A 25,753-nucleotide genomic window follows, 5' to 3' on the forward strand; every position below is an offset into this window, starting at 1 on the left:
CTAGGACTCTCCGATGCCTAAGTTAGATCTCTCTGAGCAAACAGATGAATAATAGTACTCAAGATGAGTTAAGATGTCCCCTAATGGGGTTGTGTACCTTGCCTTTTATAGTAGTGTATGGCGGTGTGGAGAGTCCCAGTTGATGTAGAGTATTTGCCATAGGTGATAGAGTCCCTGAGTAGCGGGGCTTCTCCTTGATAGGTTGTCTTCCTGTAAGACGTAGTGTCCTTGATAGACTTGGCATCCTTGGTGGATTGACCTCATCTATGTGGTAGATGTGGTTCTCAATATATGAGTCTGTTCAGAGTACGTGACTCGATAGGCGGTGGCCTAGAGTCCTTGGTGATGCGATATGTGTCTTGTTGATGGTGGTGATGGCTGCCGTGTTCGAGGGAGACTGTGCCCAGGGATGACGTGTCTGGGGAAGCCATGCCCGGGGATGACGTGTTTGGGGAAGCCGTGCCCGGGGTCTTCGTCCAAGGGGGTTGGCGCCCAAGGGTGGCCGCGCCCATGGGTGTTGGTGGATGGTGCCTACGGTTGGTCCTCTAGTGGCACTGTTTTGGTTTCCTTTCTTGGTCAAGGACACGTGGCGACCTCTGATTGGTTGGAGTGAATTTGGGTTCATCAGGTTGAATAGGTATAACATGGTTTTGTTTTTTAAATGAAAAGATAATATTATGATATGGAATCACTTCAATACAAACCATAGAACTAATACATATCAGTATCAACATCGGTATCAAGAGAGACCAATAAGGTCACCAATACCATGAACTAAATCCATGGTTAAGGGTTGTTCTCTTTCCAATCCCACTGGTTGATAGGTGGTTCACCCTTTCGATTGGTTGGATTCTAATGCCACTTGATTTAATGTGATTAGAACGTACTTGTTTGAAGTCCAACCATTTTATGTCTTTTCACTGGAATTAAAAGAGTTACTTTCATAGAGTAAAGTCCATTGTTCTTTTTCTTATAAGGACAACTGACTTGCATATTATATTCTTTAAAAGCAAAATGATTGCCATGATATCCGCAGTTCCCTGCCCAGCCCAGTTCCCCCAGTGCCTGTAATAGGGGGGAGGGGTGGACCCCACCCGAGCAGAGGTATTGTGGTCATTGTGCCCCCCTTTATTACAGGCACTGGAGAACTGGAGGGGACAAAGATCCTATCCTGCACATTGCGGTTTCCTGACATACTCTCTCTCTTCATTTGATATGTGTATTTCTGGTCACCTTGTCCATTGCCGGTTGCTCCCATCAAGGATCTAAAACACGGTATCGTATCAACTGATTCCAATATCAATACTAAGCCGATATGGAAAGGCTGATACGACCATGCCATATTCTTAAAAGAAAGAAGAATATATAAGAAGACGACACCACTACATCGTTGGATATGGTGACATAACACTATAACTGGACTATGAGAATATCCTCAACTCTAACCACCTGTCACCGTAAAATATTGGATCCTTCTTCTACCAAAAAAAAAAGAAAAAGGAAAAAGTACTATGTCCCGGAGTGTAGCCTACGCCATAAAAAGACATCTCTGGCTTCTTGTTTTAATGAGGAGAGAGACAGACACATGGGAGTGCTAGTGTAAGCCACACTCCCAGACAGAAAACAACTTCCCAAAAAAAAATATTGGATCCTTCTTATATGTGTAGTGTTTGCTTGCAGAGATAATGTAAGAAATGAAAGAGAGAACTAGAGTGACTCTAGGGGACTCTCCGATGTCTAAGTCGGTTTTTTAAGTAATAATAACATAAACGGGTAGAACAATAATATGGAAAACTTGAGAATTGAAAATTGAGTTTTTACCTGTGTAAATACCCATGTATTTATAACATGAAGTGTCAGTAGTCAAATTATAACATGAAGTGTCAGTAGTCAAAATCAAGTTAAGGGAGAAAGATAGGAGTCTCTAGAAAGAAGCTAAATTCTCCTAAGAGATGTAGACGCTAAATTTTGTCACCACCCCCGACATTGATGACAATTGGACACAGATGATGGACGATGTCCCTGCGGATGCTCCTCCAACTCCCCAAGTCAGAAACGTGAACCCAGCATGAGTGACGCTCACACCCGGGCCACTGTAAGGCACCACCACAGAACCATAGGGGCATGCAGCACCGCACCCGCAATGTTGCAAAATTGCTTCGATTTTTGTAGCACTACACCCACCACGTTGCGAAATTGTTTGGATTTCTATAGTGTTGCACTCGCCACGCTGCGAAATTGCTTGGACTACCGTGGCGCTGTAGAAGGGCGAGAATCCCTATAAATAGGGGTCTTCCTCCCTCATTTGGGATAAGTCCAATTTTTGGAGGGAGATCCCCACAAAGCCTGTTTTTTGCATTCTTTGCTTCCCAAAGCCCTGTTTTGCCCATTTTGGGGTTCGCCTCACCTCTAACTTCGAATCCTTGAGCCTTATTGCGTTGCCCAAAGTTCGGATCACCCAAACCCGACTTTTCCAACCCATTTTCATCCTATTCCATTGAAGACTTGAGAATTCTCTATGGCGTAGTTACTCTGTCCGAGGATAGAGCATTCGGTTCCCAAAACCTCGTGACGTTGTTACTTTGCTTGAGGTTCCAACATTCAATACTTATAAGTCATTATTCTGTTCAAGATTCCAAGATTCAATACTTGTAAGTTGTTACTCTGTCTGACAGAGGATAAGTCAGCCATTTGTCTTCACTTGAGCTGGAGGACGCTTTCCATCTTACAATTTTCATAATCGCATTGGTTTAGCGTATAGGTATACATTTCTATCATTAACCTTTGATTTTGGCTCAATGTATACTCTTAAGTATTCATGTGTAGTGTACATAGTAGTTAATATAATGTAGCTTAGTTTTATTTGAACTGTTTGTGCATCATCGTTTAGCCATGCATGTTGGTATAGGACATTCATAAAGGAAGAATATTTGAAAACAAACATCTGGTAGAAAGACTGGTTTACCCGGGTAAGGTGGGTGCCTAACACCTTCCCACTCTCGTAACCTGACCACTTACACCGAATCTCTAACCAGAACAAACGGAATCATGTATCCCTTCACAACGCTACACCAATTGGGTCCTAGAGCCTAACCCTAGGTGGCGACTCCATTCCATATGATTGCATGACCCCCATCCCTTAATAATTGGCATATACCCTTCTTTCCATCAAGGACCGAGGATGACACCCATACCATCCGTAGATGAGAACCACCTCATGGGAAACATACACCCCACTCCCCACGTTGTGCGGAACGGATCCTCACAGGAGACCAGAATGGAAAGTGGATTTCCAGGGAAAATCCCTTTTGTGGAAGGTTTCCATAAATCGCCCGGCCATAGAGTTCGTTTCCTAATAGGAAAGTGCTCGAGTAGGAGAGCGTCGTAGATGTTGCCAGCGAGTTTCCTTGGAACCGTTAATTGCTGTTGTGCATATTCTTGAGGAGCCTTCAGATGTTGCCGGGTGTCATATTGCAGCTTGAGAATGGTTAGTCTTCTTAGAAAATCAAAGGCTCAACTTGAAAAATCTTTCTTGGTGTTACCACATGTCATTTATCTAATTGTAAATGTATAAACCTCTCAAGTTGTAACTTCAAAATAGTTTTCTAACTTCGAGGGTTTATAGAACGATTATCCCTTTCTACTTTTGTGAGTCGCAGAGAGCATAATCTAACGTTCGCCACCATCGTGTTCTTCTTTGGGACGAGTACACCTGTATTTTCTCAAACACAAGTTTTCTTCTTCGAATTCTTTTGCAATCAGTAAGTGTTCTTCCTTCAGTGTTTTCTTTCTCTCTTTTTGAGTCTTCTTGGCCTTTTGAACTTTTTGAGGTATAATCTCGGAAGTTGAGGATGAATTTGATTGCTTTTAATGCCATCTTTAAGAGTAGTTGGGGAGCTTCCTTCGAGTTTTGAATACGTTTTCTCGATGTCACATTCTTTTAAGATGACATTTGTAATAAACCGTTGGGGCCATACTGTTGGACAAGTGTGTGTCCATCAAACCCGGTTCGGTCCGGTTCAACCCGGTTCACCTTTGTATTGAATATTTATACATTTTAGTTTAATATTGTCACATGCGATATAAAATTTTTGAGCATTATGTGTCCGTAAGTTATACTTAAAATGGTAGTCACGACTAGGGTTTGGGCTGGGCACCCTTATCATATGGTTGTCGCATTGGGTATGCCTAGACATGTGATGTCAGGGTACGAATGCGAGTGCTCACATGTTTGATGTGTGCATTGGCGAAGAATCTACTTTGTCGATTCCCTCATGTATTACTGCCAGATGTAGGAAGGGATAGACATGTGTCACCGACACCTGCACTGAGGGAACCCTGTCACTGCAAAGTGTGATCGCATTCTTTGGTTCTATCAATGACTGAGACTCAAGCGAGTCAAAGCCGGTGTTCTGGGAATGCGTGAACACTTTGTGAGTGAAGGAGTTATCCAACATGGTCACCACTGCCCGATTGGGGAACACCAAGATAGAGACTGTCTGTGCATGGTCGAATCAAAATCTGGATCCAGTACCGTTTTGGAAATGGTTTTGCAAAATTTATTTTACATAAAATGATACATTATTTATAGTTATTTCAAATAAAGTGTTTTATCGAGTTTTGCGGGACCCGATCGGATGCACGAGACGCTCTTATATGGACATGTACTATGGATTGGGGTTTGGCAGTACATGTGTACATGCCCTAGATTCCATAATGATGGTGTTGATTAGTGGGGGGGTTGTATATGATAAATTGTTATCATATAGGGAGTTATTTGGAATTTACTAATTTAATTGGCTCTTTATTTAATTAATGGATTTGGTGCTAATTGTAATTATCCATTAATAATTAAATAAAAAAATCTAATTAATACTTTCCCTATTAGATTCTGCTTTTTCACCTGTGTAGCACTTTGAGTTTAAACAGAACTGCCAGACTGAGAGAGAGAGAGTCAGACTCTCACTAGGGCTCTATTAAATCTATTTAGGATTTAATTAAACCCTATTATTATAAATAGGGGACCGTAAAACGCAGAAGAAAAAGCTCTCCACATTTTTGGAGCAGACACTCTCTCTCCTGCATTTTTGGTTTCTCTCTCTCCCTCTTGTGATCTCTCTTCTTCTTCTTGCTTCTCTCACCTGTGTTTGAGAGTTGGGGTTTATGAAACCCTAGATATGTGCTAAGGAGTTTGAGGGCATCTGGGATTGGCGTGTAGAACCTTGGTAGCACCATTGGAGGTTCAGATCTGTTTGCTTGGAGCGCTCACTGGAGGAAGAACCACTATCTATTGGAGGAGCAACACTTGAGGCTCACCAGGTTAGCAGTTCTTTATTAATTCCTTCTGTTCTTTGATTATTAATATTTATGGGATGCGAAAGAAACTCGAATCGATTAATTTCCACTGCGCATTCGAGTATGGGATGGATCCCTCTTGCCATGTGATGGACTAAAGACGAATTTCTCCATCCCTATTGTGATAATTAATTTTATGGGACGCAATAGGGAAGGAGAAACCCTAATAGGGATGCACCAGGGTTCCCATGGGAAACCATGGGACACCCTAAAATTAAAATGGGGCACCCATGGGACACCATTCGCTTTGATGGATCCGGATAGTTAGTACTTCTATATAAGGGGTGTTCTGTCGCTTCTTTTCTCCATGGATGTCGGCTATGAGTTTTCATCTGTTTTCCCTCTCTTTCTCCACTATGGTTTCTTTCAATATATCTAGTTTTCTTTTTTATCGAAGGACCAACCTAATCAAGGTCTCTGTTTCTTAAGCTTCTCTTCTCCTAGTCTTGTCTGATTCAACGCTCATCATTTTGAACTGGTAGACCAGATTTTAGCACTAAGAACCTAGGTTACTGCATTGGCGGATGCTTCATCCTGCACAGTAGTATTGGGATCAGTTCTGGAATGTTCTTCAAGCACTATGGTGATCTCTGGAATGTCCTTCGGGAAATATAACATTTTGTCATCCGAATGTCATTCGGGAGCCTTCTCCTTTTCTCTCCAGTGGCGGTTATGTTGCTATGGACTCCAAGGCCTTTTTAATTGTCGATCAGTATGGGAAGAGGGATTAGATGGGTGCCAAGGTAGCTCCTCCATCTTTCCTACAGACATTCTTTTCTTCTTCAGGTGGAGGGGCATGTCCAAATTTTTAGGGAGGAGCATGCTAAGAGGTTAAGGATGCCAAGGGTGTTGCAGGGGCATCGATGCGGTTGCGAGCCAGATTTTACCACTGGGAACCTGGATTGTTGAACCCTGTAATCTTTCCCTTTCTTCTACTTCCTTGAAGAGGACTTCTGCATCCTCTTCATCTCTTTATATGATGTCTTTTCTGGACAACCACCTCATGTTCCTCTATTATAGGTCAGGGTGTTGTCCTCATCTTATTTTGTAATGAGTTGGAGGTTCTTCCTCTGTTACGAGGGAGTGGATCTATAAAATCCGTTATGATTGCTGCTCTGGAAGAGATGTTTTGCGGTCGTTCTCAATGTCCAAAGATGCCCTTACTTTTCTTTTGTAATGAGCCGAGAGGTTTTTCTTCATCTTCTTTTGCTGAGGGCTCTCCTTGTGTAACGAATATCCCTAAATGTGATCTCTTATTTTTATGAAATGAACTCTTCTTATGTTTCTCTATAATTTTATATTGTTTACCCGTGGGTGGATCTATTGATCTTACTGTAGTGGTCGGGAGTTTAGAACTTTGCTCAGTTTCAATGCTTATACATTCATCTATTTGAGCCACTGTAGCTGAGTCGTCAGGCTTGTTTTAAAGGGTCGGACCAAGTATGAGCCTTGTTTTGTGTGTTCAAGTTGCAAGGCTTAGTGCTTTCGTGTTGTTGGAATGATGCATCTCTGTCCTGGTTCTCTACCAGTTGACCGGTCTTATCGCATCAACGTGAGATCTTTTGCCCCTATCCTAGGGTGTTTTACCAGTTTGATTGGTCTTGGTGCCTCTACGTGAGATCTTTTGCCCTTGTCCTAGGGTCTTTTTCCAATTTGACTGATCTTGGTGCCTCAACATGAGGTCTTTTGCCCCTATCCGGAAGTCTTTGAATGATGCCTCTGCGTTAGGTCTTCTTCCCATGCCCTGGGCTCTTTGAATGATGTTTTTGTGTGAGGTCTTTTTCCCTTGTCCTAGAGTCTTTGCATGATGTCTCTGCATGAGGTCTTTGCACGATGCCTCTACATAAGTTCTTCTACCCCTGTCTTAAGGTCTTTGAATGATGCCTTTGCGTGCATGATGCCTCTGTATGAGGTCTTCTGCCCCTTTCCTGGGGTCTTTGCACGATGCCTCTGCATAAGGTCTTCTGCCCTTGTCCTAGGGTCTTTAAATGATCCCTCTATGTGAGGTCTCATGTTCCTATCCTAGGGTCTTTCTTGAATCTACCCTTGAGGTTAGTTTATGGAAGACGGGATTATGAAGCAATTGATACTAAAAACTTTAGCTATATTAAACTGAACTGAATTGAAATTAAACAAGCTCTGAAAAGAATTGTATTGGTGAATTTTAATTAAAATAGATTTTTTTTATTTTAAATGTTGAGTCAAGTTAAACCAAGCTAAGGTGGTCAGGGACGTCGAGTAGATCACGAGTAGAATCTTCGAAGGTGTTCAGAGTTGCACGCCCTATCTATCTTCCCACCCCTAGAGTTTCCAAGTGGCACGTCCTAGGTCGGACCTCTTTGGTAACTCTATAGGTCCCTTCCCAATTTGACATAAGCTTTCCAGAGTTGGTTGGGTCAGAGACTTCTGATCTTCTTAATTCCCAGTCTTCGGGTCAGAACCTCTTTTCTTTCACCCTCAAGTTGTCGTAGCGGGTAGTCATTTGCTGATATGCCGCTATCCTAAGGAGCACTTCGTCTCTGACCTCGTCCAATAGATCAAGGTTTTCCCTAAGGCCTTCCTAGTTTGACTATTCGTTGAAATGTTGTACTCGGTAAGATGTGGCTCTTATCTCCACTGGGATGACCACTTCTGTTCCGTATGCCAACATGAAAGGAGTTTTGTTGGTCGCAGATCAGATCATTGTCCTAAAGGACCATAATATAGTCAGGAGTTCGTCCACACAGAGTCCTTTGGCCTCATCCAATTTTTTCTTGATTCCATCCAAGATTGTTTGGTTCGTGACCTTTAGTGGTCAATCCTTAACTCTTCATAGAGTGCCTTAAACTTTTAATTTGTGAATTTCTATCCATTATCACTAATCAAGATCTGGCATACCCCAAATCGGAATATAACCAGAAAAAAATTCTCTCCAATTCCCCAATAGTGCAGTGTGGGGCAATTCGGGGTGGAGAGGTCGACACCTAGCAAGTGAGACATCTAACTCTGCCGAGCTCAAGAAAATAAACTGGATCAATGAGCTCAGATTGTTGGATGTCACGCCTGCCAGGTGTCGACTTCTCCACCCCGATTTGTACCGCATTGCACCATTAGGGAATTAGAGAGGATTTAACCAATATAACTGAGGTTTTGAAGAATTTCTCAATATTCTTCTCAATAATGGTAGCAAGGGGCTCAACATGAATCCACTTTATGAAGTAACAATCAACACAACTACAAACTTCCTACCTCCGGTTGCTTTTACAAAGCGTCCCAGAATGTCCATTCCCCACATGGGAAAGGGTAACTGGCTAGACAACAAGTGATCTAAGTAGCTGGCTGGTGCTGTACTGGTGCAAACATTTGAAACTTCTCGTACTTTCTGATCCAATCCATACATTCTTTGTGTCACGCCCCTATCCCAATAAGCAATATAATACAATAAAAGGGTATCACTAGGATTACACGTGTCATCCCAATAAGCCACCAGGATCACAAATGCAATGTCCCAATTCACAGTCATAACTAATATTAAAACACAGTAATATCAGAGAGCAGAAAAGGAAATATTGCATTTCACAATAATCAAAATATAAGCGAAAGCGTTTACATTAGTAGTTACTCCATGTTCAACCTGCTAAATGATACATATAGTTCAAAGTGTTCATCATGAGCTGACCATGATATAACTACACAAAAATATAAGAGTATAACAGACAATGTTTATACAAGGGCACAAAAGAATAAAAAAGGGAACAAGTCCCCAACATCATTATGAATCATCGTAAAGACATCCATCGACATGCTCCTAAGTCATAGCCTCCATATCCTCAGCTCCAATATCATCATAATCCGAGGATCATACCTCGAGACCTGCAAGGTAACCATCAGCTCCAGCAATATCTAAAAGAGTGTGCACAAAGAGGGTTAGCTCCACTGAGCCAGTGAGGGGATGGGGATGCATATACACACAGAATTCATAAATTGTTACACCCACACCCGAAATATACCCTAATATCCCGGGTCAAATTAGACTTTACCGACGGGTAATGCCATGGTGGCAATGGTCAACATCTATGGCCTTGAACATAAATTTCCATTTTAAGTGTCCCCTTGAAGTCCTGAGAGTACGGGTCAAAGCCCCAAAACTTTTCTCGACGTTTGGGCCCTGACAGCAGTAACGAAGTCACGAACGGACTCACTTGACTGGTTCCGCTCATGGATCCGACCATGCTGTTACTTGCCTTTTTGATTTATTTTCCTGTGGGACCTAGATCCTCCTATCCAGGACACCATAATTAGATCCCCTGACCATATGGACTCCCACCCTTACCATTAATTGGTTAATTGGGCCATGAAAGTGGGTCCACAAGGCTTAACTTAAATAAATATTGAGTTTTATATCCTAACTTAAACCAAACAAACCTTAAGGACTAATAGGTCTTATAAGACTTGGGGCTAACCCAAACATGTCCTAACTAAATAGACCTAATGGGTTATGACCTAGACAAACAAGCCCTAAGGCCCAATTAAACCCAAAAGACTATTGTGTGTTCTAGGGGCACCTAAATAAACAAGACCAAAGGCCTCTTTGGTGTTTAAAAGATAAAACATAACCTCATATTCCCTTATCTCTCCCCCTCCCAAGCAAACCGTGGAGGAGAAGAGACAAAGAAGAAGAAGAAGTAGAAGTAGGGAGAGGAATGAGAGGGGAAGGTAAGAAGATGGAAGGCAAGCCAAGATGGTTGGCTGCCCCACATCTCCTCTTGCTGTCCGGACAAGGCTTGAACAAAAGAAGAAAAAGGAGAGATGGAAAGGAAGGAAAGGAGGAAGAGGAAGTGGATCTTCAAGGCTGGCTAGGGCTAGAATTGGAGCTACACTCACCAAGGTATGACCTAAATCTTGGTACAACCCTCTTTCCCATTTCTCATTCTTGATTGAAGTAGATTCCTTGAGCTTGAGCTAACCTAGGGTTCCATTTGGGACTCAAGGTGGAGCTCGATCCTCAGTTGGAGCTCAAACGGTGATGACCAAACCCTAGCTAAGGTTTCCTATGCGCTGCTTTGCAGCCATTGCTGTTGAATCCTTAGTTTTATACCATGAAACCCTACCCTTGGACCAAATGGAGCTAAGCCCCTTATAAGATCTTGGATCCATGAGGTAAGCCTAGGTTCTAGTGACCCTAGGGAGACCTAGACACCCCCTCCTTGATCGTGAGTGCAGGGTGAACTCCAGGCTTCAAGCTGGAGGAAAAACTCTGAGAAATCTTGAAAAAGAATTTCGACGGACGCATAAACGAATTCACCATCGTGGTGCCGTCCGTTAGTTCGTCCAGTGTAATCCTAGTGACTTGACCTAAATGGATGAAGGAGCGGATTTACTCTGTTGCCTCCACCCGTGGGTCCGTTCCTTATTGGGAATGTCTCAGAGATCGAATGGATACAAGGACGGATTAAGATGGTGCTTCCGTCCGTGGATCCGCTCGCTCTCTGGTGTGTCTCAGAAATCAAACAGATGCAAGAACAGATCCAAGTAGAAGTTCCATCCGTGGATTTGTCACTTATGTTTTGACCTTTTAGCCTGAACGGAGTCAGGGACGGACTCACCCTGTTGCTTCCGTCCATAAGTCCATCCGTGCTGTCTTGGTTGAAACGTAGTTTTAACTTTGGAGGCATAATATGGGACCCCTTTATACATCTTTTGATGATTGCTTTAGTATTCTTAGGCTACCCAACTCGATGGATAGCTGGTGCACTGGCGAGATTCATGTCAACCGCCGGGTGACACCCGAGCTTGGTGAGTGGGTTTTGGGTGATTTTGTTGGGCTTGAGTATATATATTAAGCAAATCTTTATCATTCTATTGTATAAAATATAAGCATTGTGCGCATTGCATTATTTATTCAAATGTGAACTGCTATGAATGTGATATTATTCTCACCATGTATCGTGTTACAGTGTCGGCTATGCCGGTATTAGAATCCCAATTAAATTATGAAAACTATTATTTGTCATCTTGATCTGTATGCGTCATGCCATGCTGGTACCCGGGTACTCGGTGGAATGGGACGCTGATACACCTGGAATACCTCTCGGGATGATAGAACTTGCATGTAGTATATCTGTGGTTAGGATTCTTATTCCCTTTATGCTACAACCCTTGCCAATAGGGGTTTATGTGTTGGATAGTCTGAGCACTTGTTGGCTGTGGAGGTGGGAGAGGCCAGGTCAGGGGTAGTGATGGCTATCAGGGTCTGCCACTGGGTGGTATGATGGCTTCTACCAACGTAGGCTCCCATGTGATAATTGAGGTTTCACTGGGACGATAAGTTAAGTGACCCTCAGTGTCTCCCAAGTTATCACAGTAGTATACACTTGACTTATACAATTGCGTGTTAGGTGGAAAATGAATCTAACATTAGCATGCATCATACTTGCTTGAAATTACGTGTTTGTGTGTATGTGCATTCCCTTTTGCTCTCTCACTAGCTTGTGGAGCTAACCCCGTTGCGCAACCCCTTTTTGGTTGATATGCAGGTAATCTCATGATGCGCACTTATGGATGCGAATCAAGTGAAGCCAGTGGCTTTGACTTGGATTTCGATGTACACCCAAGAATGGTGCCCTAGTTGCGTGATTTATTATTTAATTTCTGTACTCATCCACAATCATGTATAAACTCTATGTTTAATTATAAGAAGAGAAATGAATGGTTACGAGATATTGAAATTGTACTGTGTTATTATTAGAGAACCGATACTCTATATTCACATGATTTAATTAAATTTTGCTTCTGTTAACTCTATAATTGGAACGATTTATTCCATTTGGTACGTTCCTTGCTGTTATCATGACTTGATGACAGGGTGGACTGTGGCTCAGGACACTCTAACTGTGATCCTAGTAGGTATTGGGATGACACGTGTTGTCCCAGTCACCCCTTTTATTGTAAAATATCTTTCATCGACCACAGTCTGGCGTAACCTCTTGATTTACTCTCCACAATTAGGTTCTAAATTAAAAGCCACAAGAGCATAAATCATTGTATGCAAACATAGGAGAAGACTGATTGTGGTGAAATGAGAACCTAGAAGATAATAGGCAACGTGGAACTTAGGACTTGAAACATAGGCTGTTAAGTGATAACCATGTTAATGTTTTGTTGGGTCCTAAGTAATTAATCAATGGGCAATTATATATGATGATTCATAAATAATCAATGATAAATCAAATATAACCAACCCACAATTATCAACAATAATCCAAATGAAGGAAATAGGTAAATATATATATATATATATATAAACCAAGTTTAACCTCTAGCTGACAAATTGTTCCAAATTTCTGCTTGGGAATAATTGTGTCCTTCCTAACTCAAATTATATGATTCTGTCCTTCCCAATCAAAAAGGTACAAACTTCCACCATTTCCAAATTGTTCAAATTAACTAATAAAAAAAAAAGAGAGAGAGAAAAGCAAGAAGATAAAGAAAAGCTAAAAGAAAAGAGTTCCAACATCCCAAACTCAAAGACAATAAAAGAAAAGTCTGATTCAAAGCAACTTCAATTTTTTTGAAAGAGAGAGATGGGCTAATCCTCCACGCCATCGCCGCCACCACGGCTGAAAAAGGTGTTGATGTCGCTCACTCTTGTCTCTATGCTCTCGAGACGCCGACCCTGAGTGGAGAACTGCTTCTTGACATCTTCGAAGCCCTCCATCATCCTCAGGTTCATCCGCCTGATGACCAATAGAATGTCACTTCCACCTCCCTCTTGAGCACCAGAAGTCTCTGCAGCAAATGGACCGGATCCCATAAACTCGATGTCATCATCATCATCCTCCTCATCGATCTCTCTGGGTCTTCCACCCTCCCCATATCTGACCTGCTCCCCGAAACTGTCATAATCATAGTACAACCCCATCCTTTGTATGGCATTAATACCAAAAGGCCCCTCAGAGCTTGCTCCCTTGGGCTCATGGTCGAGGTCTATTCCAAAGTACAGAAAGATTCGGGTAAGTAGTCTACCATATGAAAAAGTGTTCTTGCGGGAAGGATTTATCACCGCATGAGCCATGTGCTGAATGATCACATATGGTAGACAGATGTGCTGGCCAGTGTACAAGGAGTATGCTAGTGCTGCTGACATCAATGAAGGTTGAGTGTTGTGTGCCTTGGAAGGAGCCAAATTGGTCTTGGCTATGAATGTGAGCACCCGCTGGGAAGGAGGAAACCGAGAAAGATCTTCATTTTCATCGGACTTATTGTTTGTGAGTGTCCTGAATAATTTTTGACTATCTGCTGGGGACAAACACCTATTGGGATCATTGCCAGGGGCATGATAGACCCTATCTCCCACTGTAGAAATATCTAGAAGGATCCCCAATTCCACCTCATTGAAGGAAATTGTGACCTCCTTCATAAAAGAAGTCAACTTAACACCCTCATCATCCTCCGTGGCCAACACCAGATTTGAGTAGAACTCCCTGACCAGTGTGGGGTAATAGAAGTCCGAATGAGTCAGCATACTACTCCAGGTCAGTCTGCTGAATCTAGCGCCCACCTTGTAAGCCAGAAGCTCTTCCACCACCATGTCCCTCTCCACTAAGATTTTCCTATTGTGGAGATGTTCTCGAAAGATTCCCTCAGTCTTTGTCGAGATGAACCTCCCCACATTATAGGTTGTAGGAACCGCTGTCACTATGGCCAGTTCCCTCTTTCTTTTTGGGGCCATGTCTATTTTCCTACACACAAGACACCACCCGAGAAGACAACAATTGTGAGTCAAATTGGAATAAATGAGATATGATTGGCAAATAAAATTATAGAAGTGAAATGCCTATACGATATGGAGATTGTTAGATGAGAAGGTTATACAAGTAGAAACTAAGACATGACTACTATTGAAAATATGATTAAATTAGGGGGAAAGAGACAAGGGTACAAATGTATACAAAATCCATATGAAATCCCTAGGGCATGGATGTGAAAGGATGAGATCAATATGAAAAACATATGCTTTTGGCTACCCTACAACCCCAACCAAATAACAAACAAGTGATTGAATGAAAGACCCCCAACAAGAGACAATGAATTATTTATTACAGAGAAAAAGGGGATACCAAGGATTGTACTAACAACCATATGAATAAGAAATGTACTTGAGGATATGTTAAGAGAATGATTTTCTATGAGATTTTAGGGCATATAATGAATTTAACATGCTTTGAAGAGTTTCCGAAAGTATTGAAGATTTGAGGATTTTGTCCCAATCAAAACCTAGAAATAATCCAAGTAATTCAACTAGGCATGGCAAATTTGACAAACAATCTTTGAAATTCTTATAAAAATTTTTATATTCAATAAAAGATACAATATTCATACAAGAAACCACTGACATAGTGCCATTGATCGATTAGGGCTTGATTCAACCCAAAAACCCTAGTCTCAATCAATTTTGGCATGATTTTGATGTGTACATGCCTAAGAAAATACAACCAAAGGCAAAATATAATAGCAAACTTGAAATGTTTATCCCTAATCCATGTAAAAGGAAAAGAAGATGAAGAGACACCATCACAAACCCTAGAAATGGAAAGGAAAAGAGAATGGAAGGGAGAAATAGGGAGAAAACCTTACCTTGAGAATGTGAAAGAGGGATTTTTGGGCTTGGATTTGCTAAAAACCACCAAGGAAGAGCAAGGGAGGCTTGAACAGAAGTTCCTTGGAGAGCCTTTTCTCCTATGGTTGTGTCCCTCTCTTTTGGAGCCAAAATGAGTTTGAAAACTCGTGGCTCTGTTTTATTAAAATTATGGGAATGGACACACAAACGGATCCACTTATCGTGATTCCGCTCGTGAATCCGCCCAGCACAAAATTATAAATTTTCGTTTCTTAAAGCTACACAGAACAACGAACGGATCCACTCTCATGAGTCCGTCCGAAGATCCGATCACCTCAGTAGTTTTATAGAACTTAGTCTTCTGAAAATGGACGAATGAACGGATTCACGTTCCACATCTGCCCATTAGTTCGTCCTACCTATCTTGCAGAGGAGCCATGAACGGATTCATAGCATTGATTCCTCCCTTGAGTCCATCCATTTTCTTTTAGGATTTTAAGCCCAGATTTTTGAGACCTTTTGGCCACACCTATATGTGATGATTATATGCCTATACCCTAGATTAAACACCCATGTTGCTTGACCCATACATGGTAATTGCTTAATCTGAATGTAAACTATGGTGTCTACATTTTAGGGCCTACATCAGCTGGGCCAGCCAATAAGAAATGGCAGGCATTAGTACACGTTGTGGCTCCCCTCCTATGTGAGAGAAGGAGAGTTACCCTTAGGGATGAAAATCCTTAAACCCTGTAAACGATTGAACCGAAAGTAATTAGTAGGACCAAACCTGTGTAGTATAGAAACCTTTGATGAGATAAATAGGATCCACACTCGCAGTCAGACAAGAAGAAAGGAAATAATAGGCTGGTTTCAAAAAGCTTAGTTGAGTAATCAATAGAGACCAAGTGTAATGGAAGGTCATCCATGACACCTCACAGGTTAGTGACAACCCTATATGGAATTCTGCTTGTTCCATCTAAGCTTTGTTTCGACTCATAAATGGAGTCTTGAGTTGCGTATAGACTACCAAAAAGACCTAGTATACGGTACCTAAGAACTTCTTGTTCCTATGGGTTTACCTAGGTGACAGATACATTCCTAGGGATATGAATGTAATTATTGGATTTATACTTATGTATATTCGTGAATTTAAGATAAAATAAATACATCCCTTAAATCTTGGAGTGTGTAGCTAGACTAATTTCTCCAACACTACAATCGTGACCTCGCCTTGACCATACTATGGTAGCTAGTTTGAGCCCCGACCTTGGTCAACCAAACCCTAGGTTAATAGGTAATGAATTTAACAATGATCGGGTGGGTTAACTTTGGAACCTACTTGAAGGAATTGACTTAGACCGAAACCATTAAAAGATTGTTGGCTCTCAAAAGAGGACTAATATGGACTTTCCCCTGTGGGATGACTAGTAGTAGGTTATAAGGTTGTGAAAGGTGAAACTGAAGGATGTAACAAGACCTTCTCCAACAACATATATGAATGGGGTAATGGGTCACCAAATGGGTTCCCTCCATACTGAGAGTGAACAATAAGAGATTCCATCAATATTCCAAATCATTCTAAAGTTGGGTTAGGTAATGAGATAACCCAAAGTGAAAGCAATCAGATTATGAATCCTATGATTTGGGGACTATACAAGGCTAAATCCTGTAATTCAAGGATGACCGGAGTGTAATGCCGATCGGATCTGGGAGATCTAAGGAGCCTCCCATTCCTTGTGGCTTGACTTAGTATTGAGGCCCTGTTCCTCTTGATATATTGTAGTCGATGACTCGTAACCCAATGGAGCCCAGGGTTACTGTGAACCGCAACCCTGTGGTAATATGACCTTATAAGTAAGAGGAATTGTAGAACCTTACTTGTTGTGCCATGTAGACACTGCCCCACCTAAACCGGACCCGTGACTTAGTCCATGTAGTGGGTGACTAGAGGTATTGTTATTTAACAACCCTTACCCATCGAGACCCCTAGGCGCCTCAAATTTTGGGGATGAAATTTTTAATAAGGTTGGGGGAATGTTACACCTGCACCTAAAATATACCCTAATACCCTGGGTCAAATTAGACTTTACTGACGGGTAATGCCATGGTGGCAATGGTCAACATCTATGGCCTTGAACATAAAGTTCCGTTTTAAGTGTCCCCTCGAAGTCCTGAGAGTACGGGTCAAAGCCCTGTAATTTTTCTCGAGGTTTGGGCCCTGACAGTAGCAACAAAGTCATGAACGGACTCACTCGACTGGTTCTGCTCGTGGATCCGCCCGTGCTGTTACATGCCCTATTGATTTATTTTCCTATGAGACCCACATCCCCGTGTCCCGGACACCAAAATTAGATCCCCAGACCATATGGACTCCCACCCTTACCATTAATTGGTTAATTGGGCCATGAAAGTGGGCCCATAAGGCTTAACTTAAATAAATAATGAGTTTTGTATCCTAACTTAAACCAAACAAACCTTAAGGACTAATAGGTCTTATAAGACTTGGGGCTAACCCAAACATGTCCTAACTAAATAGACCTAATGGGTTATGACCTAGACAAAAAAGCCCTAAGGCCCAATTAAACCCAAAAAGACTATTGTGTGTTCTAGGGGCACCTAAACAAACAAGACCTAAGACCTCTTTGGTGTTTAAAAGATAAAACATAACCTCATATTCCCTTATCTCTCCCCCTCCCAAGCAAACCATGGAGGAGAAGAGACAAGGAAGAAGAAGAAGTAAAAGTAGGGAGAGGAATGAGAGGGGAAGGGAAGAAGATGGAAGGCATGCTAAGATGGCTGGCTGCCCCACATCTCCTCTTCTTACTGTCCAAACAAGGCTTGAATAAAAAAAGAAAAAGGAGAGATGGAAAGGAATGGAAGGAGGAAGAAGAGGTGGATCTTTAAGGCTGGCTAGGGCTGGAATTGGAGCTACACTCACCAAGGTATGACCTAAATCTTGGTACAACCCTCTTTCCCATTTCTCATTCTTGATTGAAGTAGATTCCTTGAGCTTGAGCTAACCTAGGGTTCCATTTGGGACTCAATGTGAAGCTCGATCCTTAGTCGAAGCTCAAATGGTGATGACCAAACCCTAGCTAAGGTTTCCTATGAGCTACTTTGTAGCCATTGCTGTTGAATCCTTGGTTTTATACCATAAAACCCTACCCTTGGACCAAATGGAGCTAAGCCCCTTATGAGATCTTGGATCCATGAGCTAAGCCTAGGTTCTAGTGACCATAGGGAGACCTAGACAACCCCTCCTTGATCCTGAGTGTAGGGTGAACTCCAAGCTTTAAGCTGGAGGAAAAACCCTGAGAAATCTCGAAAAAGAATTCCGACGGATGCACGAACGGATTCACCGTCGTGGTGCCATCTATCAGTCCATCCAGTGTAATCCAAGTGACTTGACCTGAACGGATGAAGGAATGGATTTACTCTGTTGCCTCCACCCATGGGTCTGTTCCCTCTCAAGAATGTCTCAGAGATCGAACGGATGCAAGGACGGATTAAGATGGCGCTTCTATCCGTGGATCCGCTCGCTCTCGGGTGTGTCTCAGAAATCGAACGGATGCAGGAATGGATCCAAGTAGAAGTTCCCTCCTTGGATCCGTCCCTTGTGTTTTGACCTTTTGGCCTAAACGGAGTCAGGGACAAACTCACCCTGTTGCTTCCGTCCATGAGTCCGTCTGTGTTGTCTTGGTTGAAACTTAGTTTTAACTTTAGGGGCATAATATGGGACCCCTTTATACATATTTTGATGATTACTTTTGTATTTTTAGGCTACCCAACTCGATGGATAGCTGGTGCACCGGTGAGATTCATGTCAACCATGCCTGGTAACACCCGAGTTTGGTGAGTGGGTTTTGGGTGATTTTGTTGGGCTTGAATATATATATTAAGCAAATCTTTATCATTCTATTATATAAAATATAAGCATTGTGCGCATTGCATTATTTATTCAAATGTGAACTGCTATGAATATGATATTATTCTCACCATTGTATCGGGTTACGGTTTTGGCTATATCGGTACCGGAATCCCAATTTAAATTATGAAAACTGTTATTTGTCATCCTAATCTGTATGCGCCGTGTCGTGCTGGTACTCGGGTACTAGATGGAATGGGACGTTGATGCACCAGGAATACCTCTCGGGACGATAGGACTTGCATGTAGTATATCTGTGGCTAGTATTCTTGTTCCCTTTATGCCACGACCCTTGCCAACAGGGGTTTATGTGTTGGATAGTTTGAGCACATGTTGGCTGTGGAGGTGGAAGAGGCCAGGTCAAGGGTAGTGATGGCTATCGGGGTCTGCCACTGGGTAGTCTGATGGCTTCTATCGGCGTAGGCTCCCATGTGATAATTGAGGTTTCACTGGAGCGATAAGTTAAATGACCCTCAATGTCTCCCGAGTTATCACAGTAGCATACACTTGACTTATAGAATTACGTGTTAGGTGGAAAATGAATCTAACATTAGCATGCATCATAATTGCTTAAAATTGTGTATTTGTGTATGTGCATTCCCCTTTGCTCTCTCACTAGTTTGTGGAGCTAACCCCGTTGTTCAATCCCTTTTTAGTTGATATGCAGGTAATCTCTTGATGCGCACTTATGGATGCGAATCAAGTGGAGCCGATGGTTATGACTTGGATGTCGATGTATACCCAAGAATGGTGCCCTAGTGGCATGATATATTATTTAATTTCTGTACTCATCCACAATCATGTATAAATTCTATGGTTAATTATAAGGAGAGAAATGAATGGTTACGAGATATTGAAATTGGACTATGTATTATTATTAGAGAATCGATGCTCTATATTCACATGATTTAATTAAATTTTGCTTTCGCTAATTCTATAATTGGAACGATTTATTCCATTTGGTACGTTCCTTGCTATTATCATGACTTGATGACAGGGTGGACTATGGCTTGAGACACTATATCTGTGATCCTGTAGGTATTGGGATGACACGTGTTGTCCCAGTCATCCCTTTGTTGTAAAATATCTTTCATCAGGTTGGGGGCGTGACATAAATAGTCAATGGTGTATGCAATTATTAACATTTTACCACCTAGCACACAGTTCTAAGTCAAAGGGTATATGCTACTGCAAAAGTCGAGAGCCACTATGGGTCACTTAACTTATCACCACAAGAAAATCTCAACTGTTACCATGGGGCCCGCGCTGGTCGTAGCCTCATACCACCCAAAGGAATACCCCGATAACCAGTGACTACCCCTGGCCTCTCCTCTCTCACTCTCCACAGGCAGTAGGTGCCCTGATTTCCCAACACCAAAACCCCTGTTGGTAAGAGTCGTAGCATAGGGAACGAAAAACAAATCATTGTAATACTTCATGAATCCTATCGTGTTGAGAGGTATTCTAGGTGCATCAATGTCCCATTCCATCTACCACCTGGGTACCAGCACAACATGGAGCATACAGGCAAGATGACATGCAATAGAAGTTCATACATTCCTGGGGTTTCGATGCCGGTACTTCCCGACAGCATAACCCAATACAAGTAATGGTACCTAATTCACATCAACATCAGATCAATCAAGATATAGAATGCAAATATGCAACATGCTTGATAATGATGCAAATAGCATTATCAAATTATGTTTAATTATAATCAAACCCAAGAAGTCACCCAAAACCCACTCACTAATAGTTTGTGTATTGTTCATTGTGTTTGTGAACAATCGCCTTGGTACACATTCCCCCGTAGTAGTTAGACAGCCTAAGGGTGCATGAACACAGTGTTAGAAGATGTAGGTGGGTCCCATAAAGAGTCCCCAAGGTTTGCCATTCAGTATAGCAAAAAGGAGTTCGAACGGAGGTACTCACAGTGGGTCCGTTGGTGAATTTGTTCACAGTTCATTAGAGACAGTAGCTGCAAAAGTTGGAACAGATCCTCTAACGGAGGCACTCATGTGAATCCATTGGTGAATCCGTTCTCAGTTAAGAGAAGTAGTAGCCACATATCTCGAATAGATCCTCCAATGGAGGCAGCCTAGTGGGTCCAGTCAAGGATCTGTTCAAAACAAACATTCAAATTTAACCCATTAAGCTGAATGGATTCTCGAACGTACTCTCGATACTTGGGTCCGGCCGTGAATCCGTTCGAGTCAGAACAGAGATTCTTTAAATTATCACTTTCCAACCTCAATATTTATGTATTTTATTGTCTTAGGGCTTAGGGCAGGTCATCATAGAGTTCATTAAGGTCATAATGTCCTAACCTAAGCATTGCCTTTTAGGGGAATCAAGGGTTGTATTCCCCCAAGGTCGATCGTATAGGGTTAGGTTAATGGGTCTTAGAACAGCAACTAGGGTTTCCCAAGGGAGGTCTTTGGGGCTAAGGGTGGTGAATAATAGTCCATACATGAGTCATTGTAAGAGTTCATAAGTATAACTTGGGTCCCAAGTGGAAACCTAAGCTCAACCGATCAACTAGGATTTCCTAGGTTTAGGTTTAAAGAGGGAAGAGGAGAATTAAACTCACTTGGCTAACGGAAAGTGCTCCGATGGTATCCTCCCAAATCAGCAAGCCTCCACCCAATCACCTCCTCTTCTCCTTTCCTTCACTCTCACATTCTCACACTCCCTTAATTCCCACGGTCCTTGGTAGGTGGATGTGTTGAATGCCCAATGAAAAGGGCCCAAGTCTATATATAGTAAGTGACCCACTTAGGACCTGTTTGGCTAGTTCATAGGTTTGGGCCTTGTGGGCCCACATATAAGGTCCAACAATGCAAGAGAGGTTAAGGGTGGAGTCCACCATGTCCGGGGACATAGCTATGGTGTCCGGAACACGGGCACGTGTGTCCCACAGTGAAAACTCAGCATAAAACACTAACTAGCATGAACGGATCCTCGAATGGACTCATCAACAATGGGTCCGTTCGTGAATCCGTTCCTACTAAAAAAGCTGAACAACAATAATAAAGTTACCGGGCCTTGGCCTGTACTTCAAGATCATAAAGGGAAGGGTGAACAAGTATAACTTAAGGTTAGCAACTTCCCCCTCGACTGGCACGATGTGTCTTCCATGATCCCGAAGAGCTTCCTCATTTCAACATTGACTTCACTAGGGCACGAAGTGTCTAAGTGGCATGACACAAGGTGTGCCTTTCGATACTCCTCGCTCTTGGGACTCGTGCTAGGAGGAAAGTCCGTGAAGTCATCGTTGATGAATTTTCCCCTCTCGGTTGAGGAATCCACCCTCGACAGTCAACCCCATAAACTGATCAATGATCTTATCAGTCGGCTTGATAACCAAGAAGAACAATTCACCGGCATAGACCTCTGCTCCATCTACATGGCATAACAATGAGATTATATTATTAGTATCTTGGGTGCGGGTAACATTCCCCCAACCTTACAAGAAATTTCATCCTCAAAATTGACATACCTCGTAAGTCAAAGAGAGAGGGGTACTTCACCCACATTTCCACTTCAGCCTCCCAAGATGCTTCTTCTTCGGTATGGTTACACCACTTCACCTTCACATAGTAGATAGGTCGATTGCGAAGGTGGACAATCTTGCTATCCATAATCTTCTTGGGCTGCTCCTTGTAAGACATATTTGCTGCGAGTTCTAGTGGTTCTTGTGACAGAACAAGGCTCAGGTTGTGAACGTACTTCCACAATATGGACACACGAAATACATCATGCATACCCTCCAAGGATGGAGGAAATGCCAACCGGTACACTACTGGCCCAATTCTTACAAGAATCTTATAAGGTCCAATGAACCTCGGACTCAGCTTGCCCTTCTTACTGAATTGCATTATCCCTTTGGTGGGTGACACCTTGAGAAACACTTTGTCTCCAACAATGAATTCTAAATCGTTCCTTCTCAGGTCTGCATAACCCTTCTATCTAGACTGGACTGCCATGATTCGTTAATGAATCAGGTCCACCTTCTCACAAGTTACCTGGATCAACTCCAGACCAAGGATACGTTGCTCGCTCACCTCGTCCCAATACAAAGGTGTTTGGCACTTCTTTCCATACTGAGCTTCAAATGGTGCCATACTAATGGTAGCTTGGTAACTGTTATTATAAACGAACTCGATGAGCGAGATATGCTCATCCCAGCGCCTTGCATGTCAATGGCACAGGCTTGGAGCATGTCTTCCAAAGTCTGTATGGTCCTCTTCGACTATTCGTCTATCTAAGGATAGAAAGTTGTAATAAAACTCAGCAATGTACCCATGGCTTTCTGGAAACCACCCCAGAACTTGGATGTAAATCTGGGATCACGGTCAAAGATGATGCTAACTGGGACTCCATGTAAGCAAACTATGTTATCAATGTGTAACCGAGCCAGCTTGTCCATTGAGTAGGTGATCTTCATAGGGATGAAGTGGTTGTCTTTGTCAATCCGTCTACAATAACCCATATGGCATCGACAACCCTAAGTGTACGCGGCAACCTGGTGACGAAGTCCATAGTAACATGCTCCCAATTCTACTCCGGGATGGGCAATGACTGTAACAAACCATGAGGTTGCTGCCTATCCGCTTTCACCTGCTGACAAGTGAGACATCTTGCCACAAATTCATCCACATTTCTCTTCATTCCACTCCACCAGTAATGCCCCCTTCAAATCTTTGTATATTTTTATACTGCCTGGTGTGAGGACAAATGGCATCGCATGGCGAGGGATCCCTGCATGTCCTCCACCTCATCCCTCTTTTTTTGGAGGGAAAGAGAGAGAGGTGAAATGAATTGTATGTAGGGAGTCGCCACCTGGAGGAGGGTCTAAGACCCAAGATGTAAATGTAATGACTCTCATGCGATGCCTGTTGGGGACAATTTGTCCGTTGGTCTAGGTACGGGTTAAGTTACGGTTCGGGGAAGGTGTTAGGGACCCTAGTCCGTCCGAACTTGCTAGTCTTTCTATTGCTAGGCATAGGTAATGGCTTAATATGCTTTAAAGAGAATGAAAAAAATACAGAAAAGTTGTAATAAAGTAAAATACAGGGGGAGGTAGAGAAACATACTTGAAGGTTCGACTGCAAGGCAAGGGTTAGTATACGGGAATGCAAAATAAAGGACTCAAAGGTCTAAATAAACCTAAAAATGATTGACTCTAAGCTAGGCATGGAAAAACGATGGAAATCAATAATAAAGAGTGAAAATGCATGTGTATAGAATAACATGGAAATCAAAAATAAAGTACAAAAATGTTTGCATGATGAGAGATTGATACAGATGTATACATAAAGGAGTCCTAGACTATAGGGGATGGGGATCATGGAGATATGCATGCACTACTACAGATGAAATGCATGACAAGGAAAAGATAAACGGTAAAAGTGAAATAGAAAAGGGATGTTATCACCATCTAGAAAGATGAGATCACACTTCCTTAGGAGATGTAAAATAAAATAAAAGCAAAAAAAACTTAAACTAAATAGAGTTTGAAGACAGAGAGCCTGATAGTAGAAGAAGATTGGAACAAAAGTGTGGAGGTTTCCCTTGTATAACTCAGGAGGTTCATACGTTGAGAAAGTGTCGCCACTCGTTGTGGCTTCTCTTGTCTCTATGTACTCGAACACTTCGTAGTCAAGCTAAGATTACCAGATTGGTGTCTTCAAGTCTTGATCTTAGGTTTCAAGTAGGATTGCAATGTTCAAGAGGTGAGAGAGGCAATAGACTAAGGCCAAGTGAAGGGCCAAAGACTAAGGACTCAAAGCTTCTTGACAAAGAAGCATTGTCTCTGAACTAGGGACTAGACAAAGCCCATAGAAGGTGTATGTAACCCTCCTCAATGTGAGAGGGGTGTATTTATAGATGTAGAAGGGTGTGTGCACTTCCAAATTCGTGTAGGTGTGGCTAGGTTCATCTAGATCGTCCAAGATGGGTGTTTTTTGCATCGACGGTGGGTGTAAAGTCAAGGTAAGGGCTGGATGGGTGGCATGTGTTTTATTACCTCAGGAAGTGTTTCTTGGGGCCTAAGGGAGCCAAGATTGGGATCCAAAGTGCCACAAATAAGTTGGGTGGCGAAAGGAATTGTAATCGAAGTAAAATATGGCAAGTTTGGGCTTCTCAGATTTGCAGAGATTCAACAGTGAAATTGCCTGAGTTGACATCGAAGTGAGGTATGATCGACATCGAGTGGCTATCGATGAACAAGACTCAACATCGAGGGTTGGTGTTTGGGTGTTAAGTGTCATTGACTGAATGTCGAAGTGGGTTAGACAGTAAGGATGTTCTATCCAACAGTGAAAGGATATGGCTCGATGTCGATGGCAGGTGGGTTTAGTGTCGACTAGTGGTCTTTGAGTATTGATCTAGGTTCCAGTATTGACAGGGATAGTTTGGACTATTTGGGCTAGGTGTTGGGCTGGGCTAGGCTGGTTCCAAGGGGTCTGGGGCAGGGCTAGCCTTTCCAAGGGTTCTTGGAGGGCTTGGAGGCTCTAGTTTGGGCTCTGGCAAGGGAGAATGGACAATCGGTATACGGATTTGGGTAGTGCACACTGACACTATATCCATGGATACATCGGCTCTAGGCCTTAGAGGGTATTCATCATTATTATGGGAAACCTCTGGGGGAAGGACAAAATGAGGTGTCTACAAAATGCCCTCTTTGATTAAGACTGTGCAGCAGTTGTAGGTCAAAGAAGTAATTTTCCTGACACTTTATCTATCGGATTGAGCGAAAACTCACCAGTGCCTTTCTCAGGGGCACTAGAGTGTGGGGGATAGAGGTGTACCTGCACAGGTGGCTCCATCGATTGAATTGTAGTAATACTCGGGCTCCACTGGTTGGGGTG

At 42.5% G+C, this 25,753-nt stretch overlaps 1 protein-coding gene across 1 annotated transcript; it reads right to left on the reverse strand.

The window, feature by feature from the left end:
• Positions 1-22,149: 22,149 nt before the first annotated feature.
• Positions 22,150-22,759, reverse strand: LOC122638791. Its single transcript, XM_043831640.1, has 2 exons — positions 22,381-22,759; positions 22,150-22,283 (listed from the first exon to the last, which is right to left on the reverse strand). Exons 1-2 carry the CDS (start codon positions 22,757-22,759, stop codon positions 22,150-22,152), a joined length of 513 nt encoding a protein of 170 aa, XP_043687575.1.
• Between the last annotated feature and the right edge of the window lie 2,994 nt (positions 22,760-25,753).

The sequence above is a fragment of the Telopea speciosissima genome, chromosome 9, assembly GCF_018873765.1.
Source record: "Telopea speciosissima isolate NSW1024214 ecotype Mountain lineage chromosome 9, Tspe_v1, whole genome shotgun sequence".
NCBI lineage: Eukaryota > Viridiplantae > Streptophyta > Magnoliopsida > Proteales > Proteaceae > Telopea > Telopea speciosissima.